The sequence below is a fragment of the Eucalyptus grandis genome, chromosome 2 (genome assembly GCF_016545825.1).
Source record: "Eucalyptus grandis isolate ANBG69807.140 chromosome 2, ASM1654582v1, whole genome shotgun sequence".
Lineage (NCBI taxonomy): Eukaryota > Viridiplantae > Streptophyta > Magnoliopsida > Myrtales > Myrtaceae > Eucalyptus > Eucalyptus grandis.
In genome coordinates, this window is record NC_052613.1 from 47,552,046 (window position 1) to 47,569,986 (window position 17,941).

The 17,941-nt window shown below is 42.7% G+C and overlaps 1 protein-coding gene and 1 pseudogene across 5 annotated transcripts; one reads left to right on the forward strand and one right to left on the reverse strand.

Moving 5' to 3' along the window:
* The first annotated feature begins 218 nt into the window (after positions 1 to 218).
* LOC120290391 lies at positions 219 to 7,199 on the forward strand (annotated as a pseudogene).
* Positions 7,200 to 7,934: 735 nt separating this feature from the next.
* Positions 7,935 to 12,804, reverse strand: LOC120290393 (insulin-degrading enzyme-like 1, peroxisomal). Of its 5 annotated transcripts, none has more exons than XR_005548357.1 (7): positions 12,237 to 12,804; positions 11,940 to 12,143; positions 11,389 to 11,513; positions 11,264 to 11,315; positions 11,105 to 11,183; positions 10,882 to 11,004; positions 7,935 to 8,290 (listed from the first exon to the last, which is right to left on the reverse strand). XR_005548357.1 is itself a non-coding variant. In XM_039306503.1 (6 exons), the coding sequence occupies exons 2-5, from the start codon at positions 12,129 to 12,131 to the stop codon at positions 11,151 to 11,153; spliced, it is 402 nt and encodes a 133-aa protein (XP_039162437.1). In that variant the 5' UTR covers positions 12,132 to 12,143; positions 12,237 to 12,804; the 3' UTR covers positions 7,935 to 8,290; positions 11,105 to 11,150. The 5 variants fall into 5 exon arrangements, 3 of the variants coding, with proteins under 3 accessions (XP_039162437.1, XP_039162438.1, XP_039162436.1); XR_005548358.1 differs by lacking the exon at positions 7,935 to 8,290 and adding an exon at positions 10,551 to 10,703; XM_039306503.1 differs by lacking the exon at positions 10,882 to 11,004.
* Positions 12,805 to 17,941: the final 5,137 nt, after the last annotated feature.

Below are 17,941 nucleotides of genomic sequence, written 5' to 3' on the forward strand. Positions count from 1 at the left end.
CTGGTTGCTTCCATTGCCCCCACCCTGACGCCGCCGATGCCGTCGACGCCGCCGACGCCGTCGACGCCGCCGACGCTCCTCCTTCTCCCTCTCACGACGTCCGCTCTGCTCTCTCTTCCCCCTCCGCGAAGTCGTGCCTCTCTTCCAGCGAAACGCGACGCCGACGGCCCTCCACCTCCGCCTTCGCCGGTTGCCTCCGACGCCGACGCCGACGCCGACGCAGCCTCCGCCTCCCTCTCGCGACCTCTTGTCCCTCTCTCTCTCTTTCGTCCTTGAAGTCGCGCCTCTCTTCCAGCAAACCCCGACGCCGACTCCCCTCCGTCGATTGCCTCCATCGGCGTCGGAGTCCGTCGCCCCCGTCTCCTCCGTCTCCGCCTACGCGCCCGACGCCAACGCGTCGAACCACGACGGCGAAAATGGAGGAGAGAGAAACGACGAAGCAGAAGACGGAGACGAAGAAGTAGAAAAGCGCACGCTCGGGGTTCTGGACATGGGTCGTCGCGTCGGTCGCGTTCCGGCTCGCCCTCGTCTACCTCCCCAGGAACCTCCGCCTGTCCACCCGCCCCGAGGTCGCCACCCCTCTCACCAGCATTCGCCGCCGTAAAGCCGCCTCTCTTCGCTCCGTCGATCGATTCCCCATCCCCCATCCCTGATCCACCGCCCCTCCTCCCTTGAAATCTTGGAGGATAGATTTCTGATTTTTCTTGTTTTTGCTGCCTGCAGTTGGCGAAGGCTACTGGTTGAAGCAGTCGGTGATGTCTCCCTACGCAGGTTCGGCTCCGTTCGATCTCTGTAGGAAGGAAGCTGCTTGTTTGCTTACTGATGTTTCGTTGTTTGATGCTTTGATCCCTTCCACAGGTTCTATGTGTCACGGTTCTCCTTTGCTGTAGCTCGTTCTTGGACTTCTCGCTGTCAAAAGGTAACTACCAGAGTATAATCGCCGATGCATTTTGAAGGCTAGGTTGATTGTGAGCTTCGCTGGTTATCTGCTCGTTCTTGGATGTTTTAAACTTTTGATCTGACAGAAAGCAGTAATCTTTCAGGATCCTTTTATCTTCCCTCCATACCACAAAGCAGCAAGGGAGCCTTTTGACTACTATATGTTTGGTCAAAATTACATCCATCCTCTGGTTGATTTCAGGTTCATCGATAATTTTGTGCTCACTTCCTTCACAAAGCTTCGCCGAAGAATATTAAAAGGCACTCAAATTATTTATGTTCTATAATGTGCTTGGCTTGTCTTCACATGTCAAAGGTCCATGACGTTCTAGCGATGAACCTACATTTACTTTTAATTAACTTGCATTTCTAGGAAACTTGCCACTTTGTCATGACGTCTTTTTTCCACCTTTACTCCCCTTTCAGCCCTAATTGCTTTAGGAAAAATTGATTTCCATTCCAGGAAAGTGCAAAAACACTGTCCCTTCTGTCCTCTTTTTTAAATAATAATTCAGAATACTAGGGAGCATAAAATACTAAGAATTAAGCTTCTGTTATTAATTCAATATATGAATTGCAAACTCCTAAATTGTTTTCAGAGGGTTTTTATGGACTTATCCCTAAACAGGGAAAGCTCCTGCGCTAGCTTTTCTCATTGGACCTTTGACTAATTAGTTACTTTCCTCTAGATATCTCTTAGCATTTCTGAGTTGTTTTTACTCTCACATATCTCTTAATTTGCTCTTTGCTTCTGATTTTCCTTTCTGCAGAAACTCATATGTTGGAAACATTCCTGTTTTCATGAAATCCGTGAGAAACTTCAGGAGGTGAATAGTTCTTTTGTTACCCTTCTCCTTTAAGATGGACCGATGATGACTCTGTGTCTTACTGAAACCTGTTGCATTCACATTGCCTCTTAAACTGAAATTGTTTTTGTTAGTCTAAAGAATAACTGAAAGCCATAGTATATCCCTCTTGTTCTTTTTTTGTACAGTATATTTTCTGTGATTCAAGTGTTAGCTTGGACTCTTATATATTTCACTTCTTGGCCTTTCCTATTGCTCTTCACTGAATGAAATTACCATTCAGTAGATTGCATTCTGCTTGCTTGTAATGTAGAATTATGATCTGAAACTGTTTATAAATGATTCTGGTTTATTATATGCATGCACATTAAATTTGACCTTTAGCTGCTTCACAAAGTAAATAGAGGCAACAGATCACTATAGAAGAGGATCCAACTGTTATACAATGCTAATTTATATCTTAAATTGCAGGGCCACAACATCGTTTTGATATCCAACCACCAAACGGAAGCAGATCCAGCTGTTATTGCTCTGCTTCTTGAAGGAACACATTCACATATTGCGGAGAATGTGGTACAGATTTTATCTTTTTTGGACTTGATTATTACCTCATTCGTGAGTATAGGCCACAAGTGGGCCACTTGCTCGAACATATCTTTTATCTTCTAGTGTAGACTTATGTAGCTGAAGATAGAGTTGTAACAGATCCACTCTGCAAGCCCTTCAGTATGGGAAGGTGCTTAAAATCTCTATCCTTATGAGTAGTTATAAAGTTTAGCATGCTGATGAGTGATTAGGCAAGCTCATAACTCGAATCTTCTATTTTTTCTAGGAACCTTGTTTGTGTATATTCGAAAAAGCATATGTTTGATGTTCCAGAGCGTGTTGAGATGAAAAGGAGATCAAATACACGAAGCTTGAAGGAAATGGCTTTGCTTTTAAGGTACTACGTTCACAGCTTTTCATGTGAATGCAATCTCATATGAAAACAATTGAACGGTGATGTATCTTCAGCTCCTGTGAAAATGCACTGATGGTAAAGATCCTATTTAATGTGAACAGTTGGTCACCTTTTGCCTCTTCTATTTGTCCTTACATTGATTCTTCATGTTCATAAGTAGACCAATGCTCTTACTACAAGTGAGATGATATGCTAGTTATGCCTGAGCATTGCAGGGGTGGATCACAACTACTGTGGATTGCGCCAAGTGGTGGCAGAGATCGTCCTGATCCTCTTACAGGAGAATGGTATCCGGTAGGTTTTTACTCTGCTCTCTGGGATTGTGCAGCAGAGTTCCTTTTCTGCTGCTGCTCTTTCTTGAGCATGTCAAATATGCTTTACTGAACTTCCATACGATACCATAGTTGTAATCACTTGTGTTTACTTCATTCTGCCACTCAAAGATAGAAAAGTTTGGTCTGCTCACTAAAATCCATTTAGTTCTCTGGTCGTTGTCATCTGCCATTTTTCAGTGATTCTGATATAAAAGAGTGGGCAGGCACCCTTTGATTCTGCTGTGGTAGACAATATGAGGAGGCTTGTAGAACATTCTGCCGTGCCAGGACATCTCTACCCATTAGCATTATTGTGCTAAGATATCATGCCACCTCCACCCCAGGTTTGGGAATCTACATGATGTACGTATCTCTTATTGTAACATCTTTATTCTGTCTCATAAGGTGCAACTTTACAGGTGGAGAAAGAAATTGGTGAAAAAAGAGTGATTACTTTCCACGGTGCTGGGTTATCAGTTGGACCGGAGATTAAATTCAATGAAGTTACTTCCACCTGTTACGACTCTGAGGAGGTTACTCCTTATTACTTTACCCTGATATGCCTTAACTTTTCTAATATATAGTCTCTATCCTTTTATGCTTTTCTATAGCAAGTATTATTGGTGCTTATGTTGACTTGTGAACAGGTCCTTATCACTACTTGTTGCAACTGACTAGTGTGTGTATATTATCTCTTTGGAATATATCTACCTTACTTTTCCAGATTTCTTCTAAATTAAAATAATTGAATTCCTAATTGTATAATGTTTTTGTTCTTGTGAGTTTGGTTTGATTTACAATAGTTGGATGGCAATAAGTATCGGCATTGTTTTAGTGATGTCAGAAAATTTGCATAGAGAAGCCAATGCAGTGGTATTTATACAGATCTTTCCAGGTCTTCCATTTTTAGATTCTTTTCTTGCTCGACGTGAAAATCAATAATCTTTATTGTGAAAAGACTAAGCTGGTGTACTCTTTACATGCTATTATGGTACTGTCAGAAAATTCAATAACGTTTTTTTTTTTTGATCGGTAACCAATGAGAAAACCAATGCTCTCTCTTTCCTTTCTTTAACACTCATTGCGTCTTCCAAGCATGGTCCCTAACATGTCCTCATTCCCTTTGCCGGCGAAGGAGGTATATGCACGGGCTCTTTATGAGTATTACTGCGCAATATAATATTCTCAAATGTGCTATACATGACAAAAAAGGACTTGAAGCATCAACTGCAGAGGTTTCCTTGTCGCAACCATGGAATTATGAGAATTAGTGGCGTCTTTCCAGAGGTATTTTTCACTTCAATATATTTAAATAGAAAAGGTGCTTCATGAGATGTTTCTGGTATCAGAATCTGTTCTTGTTTGTGTCATGTCAAAACTTCTGTTGGAGAATGACTTTGAAGCCGGTTTTAGAGATATGATCAGAAGGTAATTATGAGCATATCAATTCTTTAAGAAGAAAATGTATCAGCTTGTTAAAACTGAAGGGTTTGGGTTGTTTGGTTGGTTGTGCTTTTAACGACGGCATTTCGTGGATGTGAAAATTTTCCATTTAGGGCGTGCATGACAATTTCTGTTTTTCGATTTCTTGTTTCTCTTTTCTCTGGAACAGGTTTGGAACAGAAATCCGTTTGGTAACGCAATTTGATTTCTCTATTTCTGAAACAGATTTCTATTTCAGAAATAGAGAAATTGAAGAAATAAGAAGCTAAATTCAGCTTTTTAATTTTTGAAATAGAAATCAAAAATTGAAATCAAACTATATAAAAAAAATTTGCGCTTTCTTGCTAACTTAATTCACTCATAATCATAACTTCACAAATCATTGCTAATTTTCTTTTTCTTATTTTGCTTGTGTTTTTTTTTTTTTTTTTGCATTTTTTTGATAATTTCCTCTTTAGGATGAAAGGCAATCGAATGGGTCTTCAATTTTAAAAAACGACCAAAGTTCTTAAATGCTTATTTAAAAATAATGGGGCTCTTTTCTCCTAGAAAAGGCACGCGCATAGCCGATTGAAGAAAAAGTTCTTACGTAATAGATGAATAAAAAACGTGCCTAGAAATTTAACTTTATTTTTTACGGATTCAAAATTCTTGCAAGAGATTCAAGAGAATCTCTCTTTTTGCTATGCAAGGGCCATTAAAGGTTCATTGAGCAATAATAAAGAAATTATGGATGAGCAATTGGACTGATTCAATTCGAGAATCAAAATAAACCGACCTTCCCCAATTGGTTCCTAACCATAAACGTTATTTTAAGGTATAATTCTTCTATATTCCTTTACACCATTAATTTTATTTTGTTGATAATCTTGTATAATACTAGTTTTTGATAAAATGATAAAGGCTGTATAGGCACCATTGATGGCACCCATATTCATGCTTCTGTAGTACTTATCTGAACCTACGCAAGATGAGCTTGCAAACGATACATCGACCGAGGAGGGAAATCAAATAAATATGCTTAGGAAAATAATTGCTAATAAAATGACAAGAGATGATAATATGCCGGAAATTTCATGGAATTGTATTTTTAACTTTTGTAATGTATTAGTATTATTTCGACTATTATTTTGTATTTGAGGATTTTCTATGTTGTTATTTAATTAATTTTTATCCCTAGAAATAGAAATTTTGTTTTGTTATCAAACGAATTTCTGTTTCAAAATAGAAATTTTGAGTCTTTATCAAATAGGTATCTTTGCTCAGAAACTTATCTTGGGAATAGAAATTAAGAAATTGATTTCTGGTCAGAAATTAATTTCTGTTTTAGAAATTTTATCATGCGCAGCCTTAGCATCATGCACATCGACATACTTCTTCAATAAGATCAAAGGTCCACCGACAAGCATCAAATTCTGCCTGGTTTGATGAGAAAGGCTAATAGAAGTTTGATGTTATATCAATTTGTCAACAATGTTAATTAGAAGAAATCAGTGGAAGTGCTTTTCTCATTCTGTACCTTCTCTTTTCGTGCTGTGCCAATAATCTTCTTTCTTGTTCAGATAAAAGTATCATGATGATGTGTTAATAATCTATCCTGGGTTATTTTAAACACCATCTACCTTAACAGGACAGGCATATGTTTTTTTGGTTTCCAAACTTGTCTTGTTCATTGCCCATTTAAATGATGTGTCAGCGAAGTGGTGTTATTTGCTGTGCTGTTGTTTGGTTTTTCTTTTAGTGCCACTGTTCAGAAAGCTTTGTGTTCCCCTGTAAAATGAACTTTTTCCACTGCCCCAAAAAAGATGTTGCTACATATATTAGATGTTCAATCTTCTGTGTGGATCCACTTGGGGTTTTGCACTGACGAAGTACTGGTCCAAGACAGCATTTGTACTGTTGAGGAGGGGGAAGCCAGGCTTATGCTTCTTGGTATCCGTCTTCTGAAGCTTGATGTTCCGTCTATGAGCCTGATCTGCTACGTGTCTATGTAGGGGCATGAAAGCTTCACTCGAAACTGCACATCTAAGTTTCTAACTCGGAAAAGATCATGCGATTTGCATGTTAAACATACATTATATACTCTGTAACAATGTCGGTTCCTTGGTGTTGTTTTGCAGGGGAAAGGTTCCCTTTTGGACGTGTATTCATAATTCATTAAGTAGATATCTTCTGATCCAATTCAAGTACATACTGGAAAATGGAGCTTTCTTTCTGCGGACCTTTTGATGAACTCTCGGAAGTACTCGAACCAGCCTCTCTTTTCTCCTTCCGTCCATAGCTTCTGGGAGCTGACTAGTCAGAAGTCCAGGGCTGCCTCAATGTGGCGCATTGTATGCTGTACAGCAATAGGTGGATCTAGTCACTGATCGGCCATCTTACAGTCTCACATGTATATGGTCTGCTACATAACAGCCATCAATTAATTGCTCTAGTTATCTTCCGTAGCTTTTTGCCTAATAGTCTTCATCTTAGTCTCTTATTTGAACGTGGCATATGACATGATTTGGTGCCGGAAGGTGGTAGATTTTTCCTGACAAGAGCAATGGATAGTTGCCCTCTTATCAGTACACGCCAAAGAGAATACGCTTTCTTATGATATCGATACACTCCCCATCCTCATCTCTGGCACTCAACTCATGTCATGATTTTCATTCATTCATTCACTTTACAGCTTGCTGTATTGATTCAATCTGCCAAGTGACTGTTATAGAGATGAGGCATATATTAGCCACTTACGACGGCCCTTTAGCTAAGGAATTGCTGCTATTGGCACTCTAATCTTAACTCGAGGAGATCAGCTTCCTTTTGTCTTTGGACGACTTGGAGTAAGTTCAAAGTCACTACGATGTGCTCTAATCGGGGATTATGGAGACCTAACATCTCAAGTTTAGGCCTACATCCTCTCTGATTCATGCGATTTTCCTGTTTAGTAGTGGGGGTCAGCGACACGTGATGCGTTGGATGCATAACTCATTCAAGCATCCGGCAACTTTTGTCCCCAAAAAAAGATTTTGAGGCGCATCACGTGTGGAAAAACGAAGCCAGTCCAATAGCTTCACGAGAAAATATTGGGTATCCTAAAGGGACCACGTTATCGGTGCTGTGAACGAGTCAGATAATGTTTTATGGAGCCGAGGGGGCAAGCTCTCGGTATTTTCAGATGCCTTTAGTACTTAATTGTGGGAAGAGCCAGCATTTCACTATAGAGCAAGTATGCTTTTACAGAGAATTAACAACTAGGACATTCTTTAATTTGAAAATTCTCATAGTTTATAAGTTTGTTTTGCTATGAAACTCTCAATGATATAGATCCGTATATGCATTACACCCTAACTCCAACACCAACAGTTTTGCTCACTCGGTTAGGAACATTGAGCTGGAGCAAACACCTATTCTTGTGTTCCGTTATCTAGTAAAATCCCAAGTAGTACCTTTAGTCATTTACACACACCAAACACTAGAACGCTATAAGGTACAAATGCCATAGGGCAAGTGTGGCGTCGTAGTATAGATTTTGGAGAAATGTTTCAGGAGTACATTATCCAAGATCCTCATTTCTAGCTTGTTTAGAACTGCTGGGAACTTCCATATGTTCATACCCTCTTCTGTGTGAACCGTAAAGAGGTTGCGATGCCCTAAAGCTGAAAATGTTATCTATTCGTATTGTGTTTGGTCCAATTGCTTCATTGTTATCCACTTCAAAATTTGATGTATGCTTGCTCCCATAAACTCATACACTAAGCACCTTCCTGCGCTCCAATTCGTATGTGCTCGTTGAAGAAAGCTATCAATTCTTGTTTTGCCAGCTTCCTTAATGTTGCGACCTGGTGCAATGCAAACGAAGTGAAGTTTTGTGAGTTGCTTTGCATGTCCAGCTTCATGAAGATAAATTAGGCAATTTCAGCTGAGAGGAGGGAGAGGGCATACTAGGGGTGAGCGGTTCCAGGTTCCGGTTCGGTTCCCGTCTGGAACCCTGGAACCTACCTCGGGTACGGGTTATGAAATGAGGAACCCGGAACCTACCGTTAGGAATGGAAACTGGCACCTGCCCCGTCACAGGTTCCAGGGTCGGTTCCAGGTTCCAACAGGTTCCGCGTTCCTTTTTTTGTTTTTATTTTTATTTATAGATTTGAACTATAACGTATGCGCGCATTAAAAAAAAAATATAACGTACACGCACATTATCAAAAAAAAATTATAACGTACACGCACGTTATCAAAAAAAATATAACGTACGCGCACGTTATAAAAAAAAAAATAGCGTGCGCGCACGTTATCAAAAAAAACTATAACGTCACGTTATAATAATATAACAATAATATAATATAATTAGAAAATTCAAAACATAATGTGAATTGAGTTATAGAATATGCAAGCAATTGCTAAAAATCAAATCAATACACAACTTTAGGACTATATCATATTATCAATACAAATGCAAAATATTTATTCAAATATGCCCTTATTTGTGGCCATACAGTTGTCCCAGCATGTGTTTTAAAAACTACAATCGGAAGAAATTCAGATCCAAATCGCAACAAAGGATACAGAAAAAACAAGACAACGACAACAGAATACAAGACACGGGTTTCAAAGTCCAATAAGCGAAAACAACACTAATCTCAACTGGGAAGCGTCAACACTCCACCAACCAAACCAACTTTTCTTTTCCCAAAGAACCCACAAAGCAAAAAAAGTTTCAGCTTCGAATAAGGAAAGCCCAAAAGGGATCATTCAGCAAGTTCCATTACATGCGGAAAAGGAAGCGCAAAACCAGCCTGGCAGAGGCAGACCCTCAAATTTCTGCAAGTACCTGAAGCATTTCGGTAATCAGATAAACAATACAACAATGGAATGCGAGACTCGGATTTCAAAGTTCAATAAGGGAAGCATCATTAATCTCAACCCAGAAGCGCACGACTCTTGCAGAGAAAGAGAAAGCTTCAACACTTCACCGACTAAACCAATTTCTCTTTTCCCGAAGAACCCACAACCCAAAACGAAGTTTCAGCTTCAAGTAAGGAAAAAAGCCCAAAAGGGGTCATGCAACAAGCTCCATTACACGCAGAACGGGAAGCACGAACGAGCCCCGCGGAGGCAGACCCTCGAAATTTCTGCAACTATCTGAAGCGTTTTAGTAATCAGATAAACACCCCAGTTGAAATCAATTACAAAATAATCGGTCCCACCAAGCAGTCAACCCGGACGCGCGAGACTCTCACAGAGAAAGCGTCAACACTTCACCAACTAAACCAATTTCTCTTTTCCAGAAGAACCCACAACGCAAAAACGGAGTTTCAGCTTCCGATAAGGAAAAAAGCCCAAAATGAGTCATGCAACAAGTTCCATTACAAAGCGCAAACCCAGCCCCGCGGAGGTAGAACCCAGAAATTCCGCAAGCACCCGAAGCGTTTCGGCAATCAGATAAACACCCACTTGCAATCGATTACGAAACAATCGGTCCCACCAAGCAGTGCGCGCGAGCCGGAACTGAAGCGCAATCACGAACGCATGCTCAGTTGCACAGAGAGAGAGAGAGAGAGAGGGAGAGAGAGAGAGAGAGAGAGAGAGAGGGAACCTGGTGCCGAACGGGAATGGCGAAGCAGTGGCTTCTGGTTCGTTGCAGCAGCAGGGGCGTCGGGGCTTCTGGCGCGAGCGGCGTGGGTCACGAGCAGGGACGTCGGTCAGGGTCTTCGGGGCAACGGCCGGTCACGAGCAGGGACGTCGGTCAAGGTCGGTCAGCTTCTGGCGATTCGCGAATGCGGGCGTCGAGGCTCGAGCGACGTCGGGGACTGGCGTCCAGCGGCGTTCGGCGACGGTGGCCGGCGCTGAGGAGTGAGCAGGGACGTCAGTCAGGGTCTTCAGGGCAACGACGACTCAAGTGTCGCGAATGCGGGCGTCGAGCGACGTCGGGGACTGGCGTCCAGTCCAGACCAGTGGCGTCCGACGGCGGTGGCCTTGAGGGCGAGCGGCGTCCAGCTGAAATCGGAGGACTGAGGAAGATACAGAGGACAGGAGGCTGGAGGCTTGGAGCGCCGAGCGGGGTTCCTTTTGGAACCCTAACCGGTTCCGAAACCGGTTCCGCGGCCAGTTCCGGTTCCGATTCCGCGCCGGTTCCTGGAAAATGGAACCGGGAACCGGAACCGGTCCTTTAGAACCGGGAACCGGACTGAGGTTCCGGTTCCAGTTCTCCGGTTCCCGGTTCTACCCGCTACCCGTGCTCGCCCCTAGGGCATACTGCCAATTGTATACAGGTAACTTTAGCTCCATAAAAGAGATCAAGCAGAAGATGAATGTAGGCGAAACCAACAGTAGATGAAAAATAGTGTCGATTTGCTCAATCCCTACTGAGAAGACTAGGATTTGATGTCCGCAATAGAAAGAGAGAGAGAGAGAGAGAGGCAATATCTTGTACCTCAGTTTCTATTCAATCAAATAGGAAAGTTCTATTAGTTATCTCTTCCCAGTGACGCTGAGATTCTTCCCACAAATTCTTGTCCTTCTCCATCTTTGATTCAATTAGTGTGTTTAAATGGCTCTGTCAAAGGCAGAAATTCCACAGGTTTGATGTAATGGTTTAAAAATTATTTGACAAGCTGACATGATTTTCATTATGGAACGCGGGAGAAACAACTCACCTTGAAATCAACCTCACTCATCTTAAGGAGTTTACTTTCGAAAGACTCAAGAAAGCTCTGGACCCGTGTGTCGATGTACCTTGGAACCCATTAAGATTAACAAAGTGAAGGAGTTAAAGGTGATGAGGCAGTCAAAACACAGAGAACCTTGTGGTATACCTTCACAGCAGACAGAACAATGAACTGCAGGCCATGCACACCGAGGTCATATCTGCACGAAACCCTTAGAATAATTAGCAGAACACACATCTGGGGAGAAGAAAGGAGAAATGAAATGGTTTTACCGATGTGTGACCAAACAGACATAACCAAGTTGCTCAACTGTTCTGAGCTGGTGGAAGGCTTCATGCCATGCAATAAAAGCCAAAAGCTGAAGTTGTACATTCAAAGTAATGTCATCTTGATGGATCTGCAATTATCCATGGGGATTGTAATCAAATACTCCATGATTTTTAACGCTTCAAATCTGATGAACTTTTTGTCTTTGCTAATGTACAAACATATACCTTCTCAAAGTGAATTGGTGAGTCAGAAATCAACCATCCCAAGGGGGTAAACCATGCGCAATTCTAATTGTTGAACCTACCCCCAATGGGGTAAACCATGCGCAATGTGTCACCAGATAGATTTTTCGCCGAAATTACAAGCAAAACACAGCCTCACATACCTAGAGAAACATACTAGCAGATCAAAGGTGGCCTAGGCTAATTAAGTTCATTGGAGCCGGGAGTCATCTTGAACGTCTATTCAGGCAAAAGACAGGCCAGAAGATTTCATGACAAAGTTATGTGGAGAGAAATTTGTTCTTTTCATTAATATTGTTGAGTAAAAGTACCTGAATAATGTGAAGCAATGCAGAATTCTCATCATTTGAGTTTAGGCCTTCAGTTGAGTAGACGTAACTTACACCCTCGTCGAGTGTGACGAGTCCGCTTGTCATGAGCTGGATTGGAGCACAGGCTTGCATATAGGATGAGAAACATTCAAACATCTTCAACATGATGAACAATTGACTCTGCTTCATCATGCTCTATATTCCCTAGTGAGTGATGACAAAATAAAAGTAGATCTAGATTCAAATATGAGAGAGTTAACTTAAAAAAGAAAGGAATAACTTCTAAAATCACTGAACCTGCTATGTAACACTCTAAGAATGCTCTTGAGAGCATTGTAGGTGCAAACCGAGAAAGGTCTTCAGGCTGAAGGGTCTCAAGTATTTCTAGATCTTCCTCCCAAGGCCATGAATGGTCATTTAATATTAAAGAGAGATAATATGAGGCATGATATCTTGGCTCATCAAACTTGAAATTCTGATAACTTTTTGTCAGCTTCTCTTGGAAGACAATAAAAGATGAGTCTTAATAGTAATTGGTGCAGCCGGCACATAGCTCAGGAAACTTGACAAATAAGATTACTTTATGACATTTTTTAGGTCAAAGCATAACAGAACCAATCTGGAAGCTACTGCTCTAGTGGTGGTTCTTTTTAAGAGGTATTGCTTGAATCAGCAAACTGTATTGGACCCTTTGCAATTTCATGACTTAGTCATGTACGAAGAGATTTCTTGATTAGATTCGGCGTACTCAAAATAATAATAATCTATTATATGACCAGGTAAAAACATTACTCTGCAAAATGATTGGCATTTCTGCCTAATGTCGTGGAAGCTTCTTGAGAAAAGTTGACCAGAGTTCACAATTAATTGGTCTTCTCAAGCTATTTGATCACGAAGAGAACATGGATTGTCAAGTTTATGGCACTTTGTGCCAAGATGCACTTTGAGAGTATGAATAAGGCAAAGATAATATCAACATTTCTTAAAGGATTTCAATACATTAAACTTGTTAGAATTTTAAAATTTTAACTTATGTCTTCATCTAATAGCTTGAACTTACATGGTCCTGCAATTTCAACATGGTATTATAATAGGTCTTGACAAACCTTTCCTGAGCCCCCCGATCGTAGTCAATTTCCATGCCTCAGTCTTAGGTCAAAGTTTAGCCTATGCATGTGGGGTTGTTGCGTTGAAACATTTAAACAGTAAAATACTCCTTCACGTAATACCTTGAGCTTTTAGATCAATTAGCAGAAGTATCCACAATTTCCACCAATAAAAAAACCCACATAACAGGATGCTTCTCCTATTATTCTGCACTCCTGATGGCCCCCACAAAAAAATTTATTTTGCAGTCCTTATAGGAACTAATGCAAGTGTTTTGGTAGATCATATAACAAAAGTAAAAAAAATGTAAAAAGTAGTTGCTGCTTCTGGCCTGCAGTTATCTAGCTTTCCTCAACCAAGCGTATGAAAGATTATTGATACACAGGAATTGATATAAGCTTCTTTCTGCAGCATAAATTTCATGATTATCTTGATCACAGAAAATCTTTCTGGCTTCACTGTAAAATCTGCCATTGCTTTCAGGATGGTATCCAATAATACCCGCAACTTGTGATAATAACCACTGACTTCCAGCTTAAGAAAATCAGAAAAAGAGCGAGCATGTTGTAAATGGAGAACCCCACTTACTGGAGGAATAAGGATGTGAAAATGGAAATATTTTTGCATCGAATCAATGCCCAATTTGTATATGTATGTAAATACACACAAAATAAATGTACATATATGTGTGTATTTTTTTCCTATGGCCAGAACTCTCTACATAAATGAAGCTGATTCTTTCACCCAGGCAGGCAAATCAGATAGTCAGAATAATTTATAACACATTCAAAAAACCTTGGATGGGTAGTGGGCTGGGGCCTTCTGTAGCAAGATAAAGTATCTATATGCTGGCATGGGACAGAAAAACGAATGACTAACCAATAGCCACAAGCAAAAAATCTATAGGTTGATGCAGGCATTGTATATCGTTCCACTCTTACCTCAGTTGATGAATGTGCTAAAACTAACCAGGAATCAGCAGTTATTGATAGAAAATGATACTAGTTTGATGGCAATCATGCATGACAAAATGAGGCCGCAGATATGCACACTAAACAGGTATGCACACTAGCATGCACAAACCCCAATCTTCTTAGACACCGGTACATACCATGATCATACTTCTGTGGTACAACCAGATGTCTATATCAATCATCGTTGATCACAGACTTGCGCGCTCCGGGAAGGACCAGGAAGTGCTAGTAGAATGGAATACAGAAATTTGGACGCGAAGGACCTCATGAATGGCACCTCAATGAAGCACACTGAGGACCTCATTTTCCTGAGGCAATGCTAGATCTTGCAATTCTGAAGCACTTCCATGACATGCTCAGCCTGCAAAATTTCTATGATTATTTCACCATGGAGTAAACTCCAACAAATCTCCGGAGTCTCTGTGACATGATTCAATGCATTGGATAATGATAGAGTGATATTCCTAACTGACAAGCCAGAATGAGACCTCTACCCTTAACAAAACAGAAATCAACAGGCAAATTAGTAAAGAATCCCATTATGATTATCCCATATCTGTTCATCTGCATGGTGCTTTTGAAAGAGTAGCTATTCCCGCTTAGACTCCGTGATTTTGGGATTTATTTCTTAGACAGCACTTGAAGTGATTCCACAAATCAAAACCAAGTAACTCATATTCAAAGGCAGGGCATTACGTATAGTATGCAAATTTAAAATTTTCATTTATCATTCTTCTTTTCAGCAGTATGTAGCTAAATAAGAGGCCAGACGAACAATCAAGCTATAAATATCAACTTCGAGATTGACGAAATTTGAGACCGACACAAATACAATCTTCAAAAAGCAAGTTCTCTCATAGAGTGATGCACAATATTTGTGAGGAAAGGTTTATACCATATACACAATCTTTCATTTTCCCAACAGATGAGATGACTTGCTGAAGAGATCTTTCCCCCCAGTGTAAGAGGAGAAGGAAAATGCTACAGCCATAACAAACACAAATTCCTGCTTTTGTTTCTGGACATTTTAGCACCATTCAAAAGTTCTACACACCACATTCTAGCAAAGCCGAAACATCAAAGTCTGCTCAACGACAGTAATTGAAAGCAAAATGCCCATTTGGCAGTTATGTGCATCTTTCCTCGGTGCCCAAAAGTAAACAGTTGCTTACTGGCACTTCAAGCCAGTGCATGCAGTAATGCAAGTCGACCAAGTTCAGCAGCACATTCACTTCCGGCCTGAACAGAAACATTTCGATGTCCTTGAATCCGAGTCGCATAGAGCTCAAGTGCTAAATTGCTTTAAGGTAGTCCCTGATCTCGAGCGAATCGGAAAACAAACATTGCTTGACGAGCTGAACAACCAACGCAGCTTGCTCGGCCATCTCGGCATGCCAATTCATTAAAAGTCCCTCCATCCCTACTTTTAAATTCCAACCACCAACAAAGTACCCAAACCTACCAAGATCAGAATTTCTCCCTCCTCGCCGACAATTGCACGATCATCAAAATAAGCAATTTTCATCATAAAAGATTAACACGAACCAAACCCAAACCCAAAACCCGAGACCCGATGCTGAAAGAGAAGATTACCTTGAAAGAGGAAGAGTCGCCATGATCAGCCGATGAAGATTCAGTCAACGAATCCAGAGAAGGCCATCTCCGTCGCGCTAGAGGCTCCCACGGGAAATCCGACCCGCACAAATTCCGACTTCCTCAACCAGTAGTGCCCGACCATGCGGCCCTCGCCCAGGCCGGGTTCGCGATCGTGCCCTTCTCCAGTTCCTCCATAGCCTTGAACCGAGGCTCCATCTTCTTCACGAACTCGTTCGTGAACCCGATTCGGCTCAAGTCCAAGGAAAAGCCCTAGCTCCATGCGGTGTAGCCAGTCCAGGTACCTCGTCCACAGCGAGCGGGAATCCTTCTCCAGCCCTCTAGCCCGCGCCTCTCCTTCTTTGCCGCGCTGTCGGCCCTGCCCAGGTCTACTGAGATCTCCCTCGCGACCGATAGGGCCAGCGACAGGGACAGCACCCGGTCGACGGCGGGGAGCCTGGCGCCGCTCGGGAACGAGACTGACGCCCAGAAGTTGCCGAGAGACCAACGCGAGCACAAACCTTATGCTCGATCTCCGCGTTGGAAACAGTCGGAGGCGAAGGCGGTCCGGAACCAGCTGCGACTGACCGGGCTCTTGGAGGAGGCGAGGTGTCGGAGGTAGATGACCGGCGAGGCTTTTTGGGGGAGCGAGGGGGAGGTGGAGGCGGAGGGGTGGGACGTGCTGAGAAGGAAACTGAGGAAGTGCAGCTCGTCCACCAGGAGAGAGAGCCCAGAAAATATTCAAGTTAGGAGAGAGATTTTAAGCGGGAGTGTTGCGCGTGCTTTCTACTAGGGGTGTCGAAACCGGCAACCGAATCAACCGAACCGATTCGGTTCGGTTTTCGGTTCGGTTCCCGTGAAAAACCAATATCTTTTAATTGGTTCGGTTTTTATCGGTTAACCGAACCAAACCGAACCAAAAACCGATAAAATCAAATCTTCGGTTTTATTCTCTCCTGACGCTGAGGCCTCTCCTCTTGTGTCTCGTCTTGGTCGGCTTGGACGTGCAACGGCGACGGCAATCACTTAGGTGCGGCGGAGGGGAAGCTACTGTGGTGCCGTCGCTCGGAGGGGAGGAGCTGCGGGCCGCGGGGGACGGGTGAGTGGTGGCGCGACCGGCGTCGGCCTCGCGGGTTGCTGGTGGAGCGGCGGTGCGAGCTCGCGGGTGAGGGGTGACCGCCCGGGATTTCTGGCCGGGCGGGTTGCGGCGGAGACGCTTGGAGGCGGCGAGCGTTACGGCATGGCTGAGCGGGCAATGGCGGAGGCGATCGGGCAACAGGGCTGCACATCGCGGGCGAGACCGGCGGAGCGGCGGTGACCGGCCGCTAGGTCGCTGTGGCTTGGGCTTGCGAACGGCGGACGCGGGTAGTGAGAGCGGGGGAAGAAGATGAACAGTGTTCCGCTTTTCCCTCTCTGGCCTGTCCTTCACGTCCCTTCCCTCTCTGTCTCTTCTCTACATTGTTGCTGACAGGATTGCCGAGAAGAGACAACTTGCTGTACAGCTTTTCTTTTGACTTTTAGTTTTCCCTATAAAGCTTTTTTTTCTCTTTTGTTTTTGTGTTGCTTTTTTCAAAAGAACGAACAGAAGCCCCCGATTTCCAAAAACCGAAAACCGAAAACCGAAAACTCAAAAACCGAAAAACCGAACCGAACCGAACCGTTGACACCCCTACTTTCTACTATCAGCCCAGCCCAGCCCAGCCGAGCTGAGCCATCAGCCGAGAGTTATTTCGAAGAGAGATAAAAGGTGCGTTTGGATGGACATTTAAAAAACCCATTCAGCCCCCCAAAACCTCTTGACCAAAAAAAAAAAAATGTGTTTGGCAACTAATCGAAGGGGCTTTCAATTGAAAGTCAGTCCTTGAAAATATTTATTTTCTTCCTAAACTACCCTCATTAATTTTTCATATTTCCATTATTACTCATATATTTATTTGTTTTTAAATAAAAAAGGAGCAGCTCTTTGCCGCGAACCGGATCTCGCACCGGTGGCCATCGGCCGAGGTCGCTCGAGGACGGGCGACCTCCGGCGGCCCCTCGGTTGGGTCGCGCGACCCTCGCCGGAGGTCGCTTGACGGCCGCCGCCGACGCCCAGATCGGCTCGCCGGCTGCCGTGCCCCTTCGCCGGTCCGGCGGGGTTTAGCTGAATTTTCATAAAAAGAAAAGAAAAGAATAAATAATACCCATCAAAGCCCCTTAGGAAAGTTTTTTTTACTAAACGCACATTCAACTCAAAGTTCATTTACAATTTTTTTTTTACCAAACACAACCGCATTTTCCCTAAGTAGCTTTGGGCTTTCAGCATTTGCATTGAACTCAAACCCATTG

Excerpts from the sequence above, each read along its gene's own strand:
- LOC120290393 (XM_039306502.1), bottom strand. The coding sequence starts at position 12,131 with ATGATGAAGCAGAGTCAATTGTTCATCATGTTGAAGATGTTTGAATGT. Across the intron at positions 11,514-11,939 it reads CATTGCTTCACATTATTCAG|ATCCATCAAGATGACATTAC; the intron begins GTACTTTTACTC and ends GGATAATTGCAG. Across the intron at positions 11,316-11,388 it reads GTCTGTTTGGTCACACATCG|ATATGACCTCGGTGTGCATG; the intron begins GTAAAACCATTT and ends GGTTTCGTGCAG.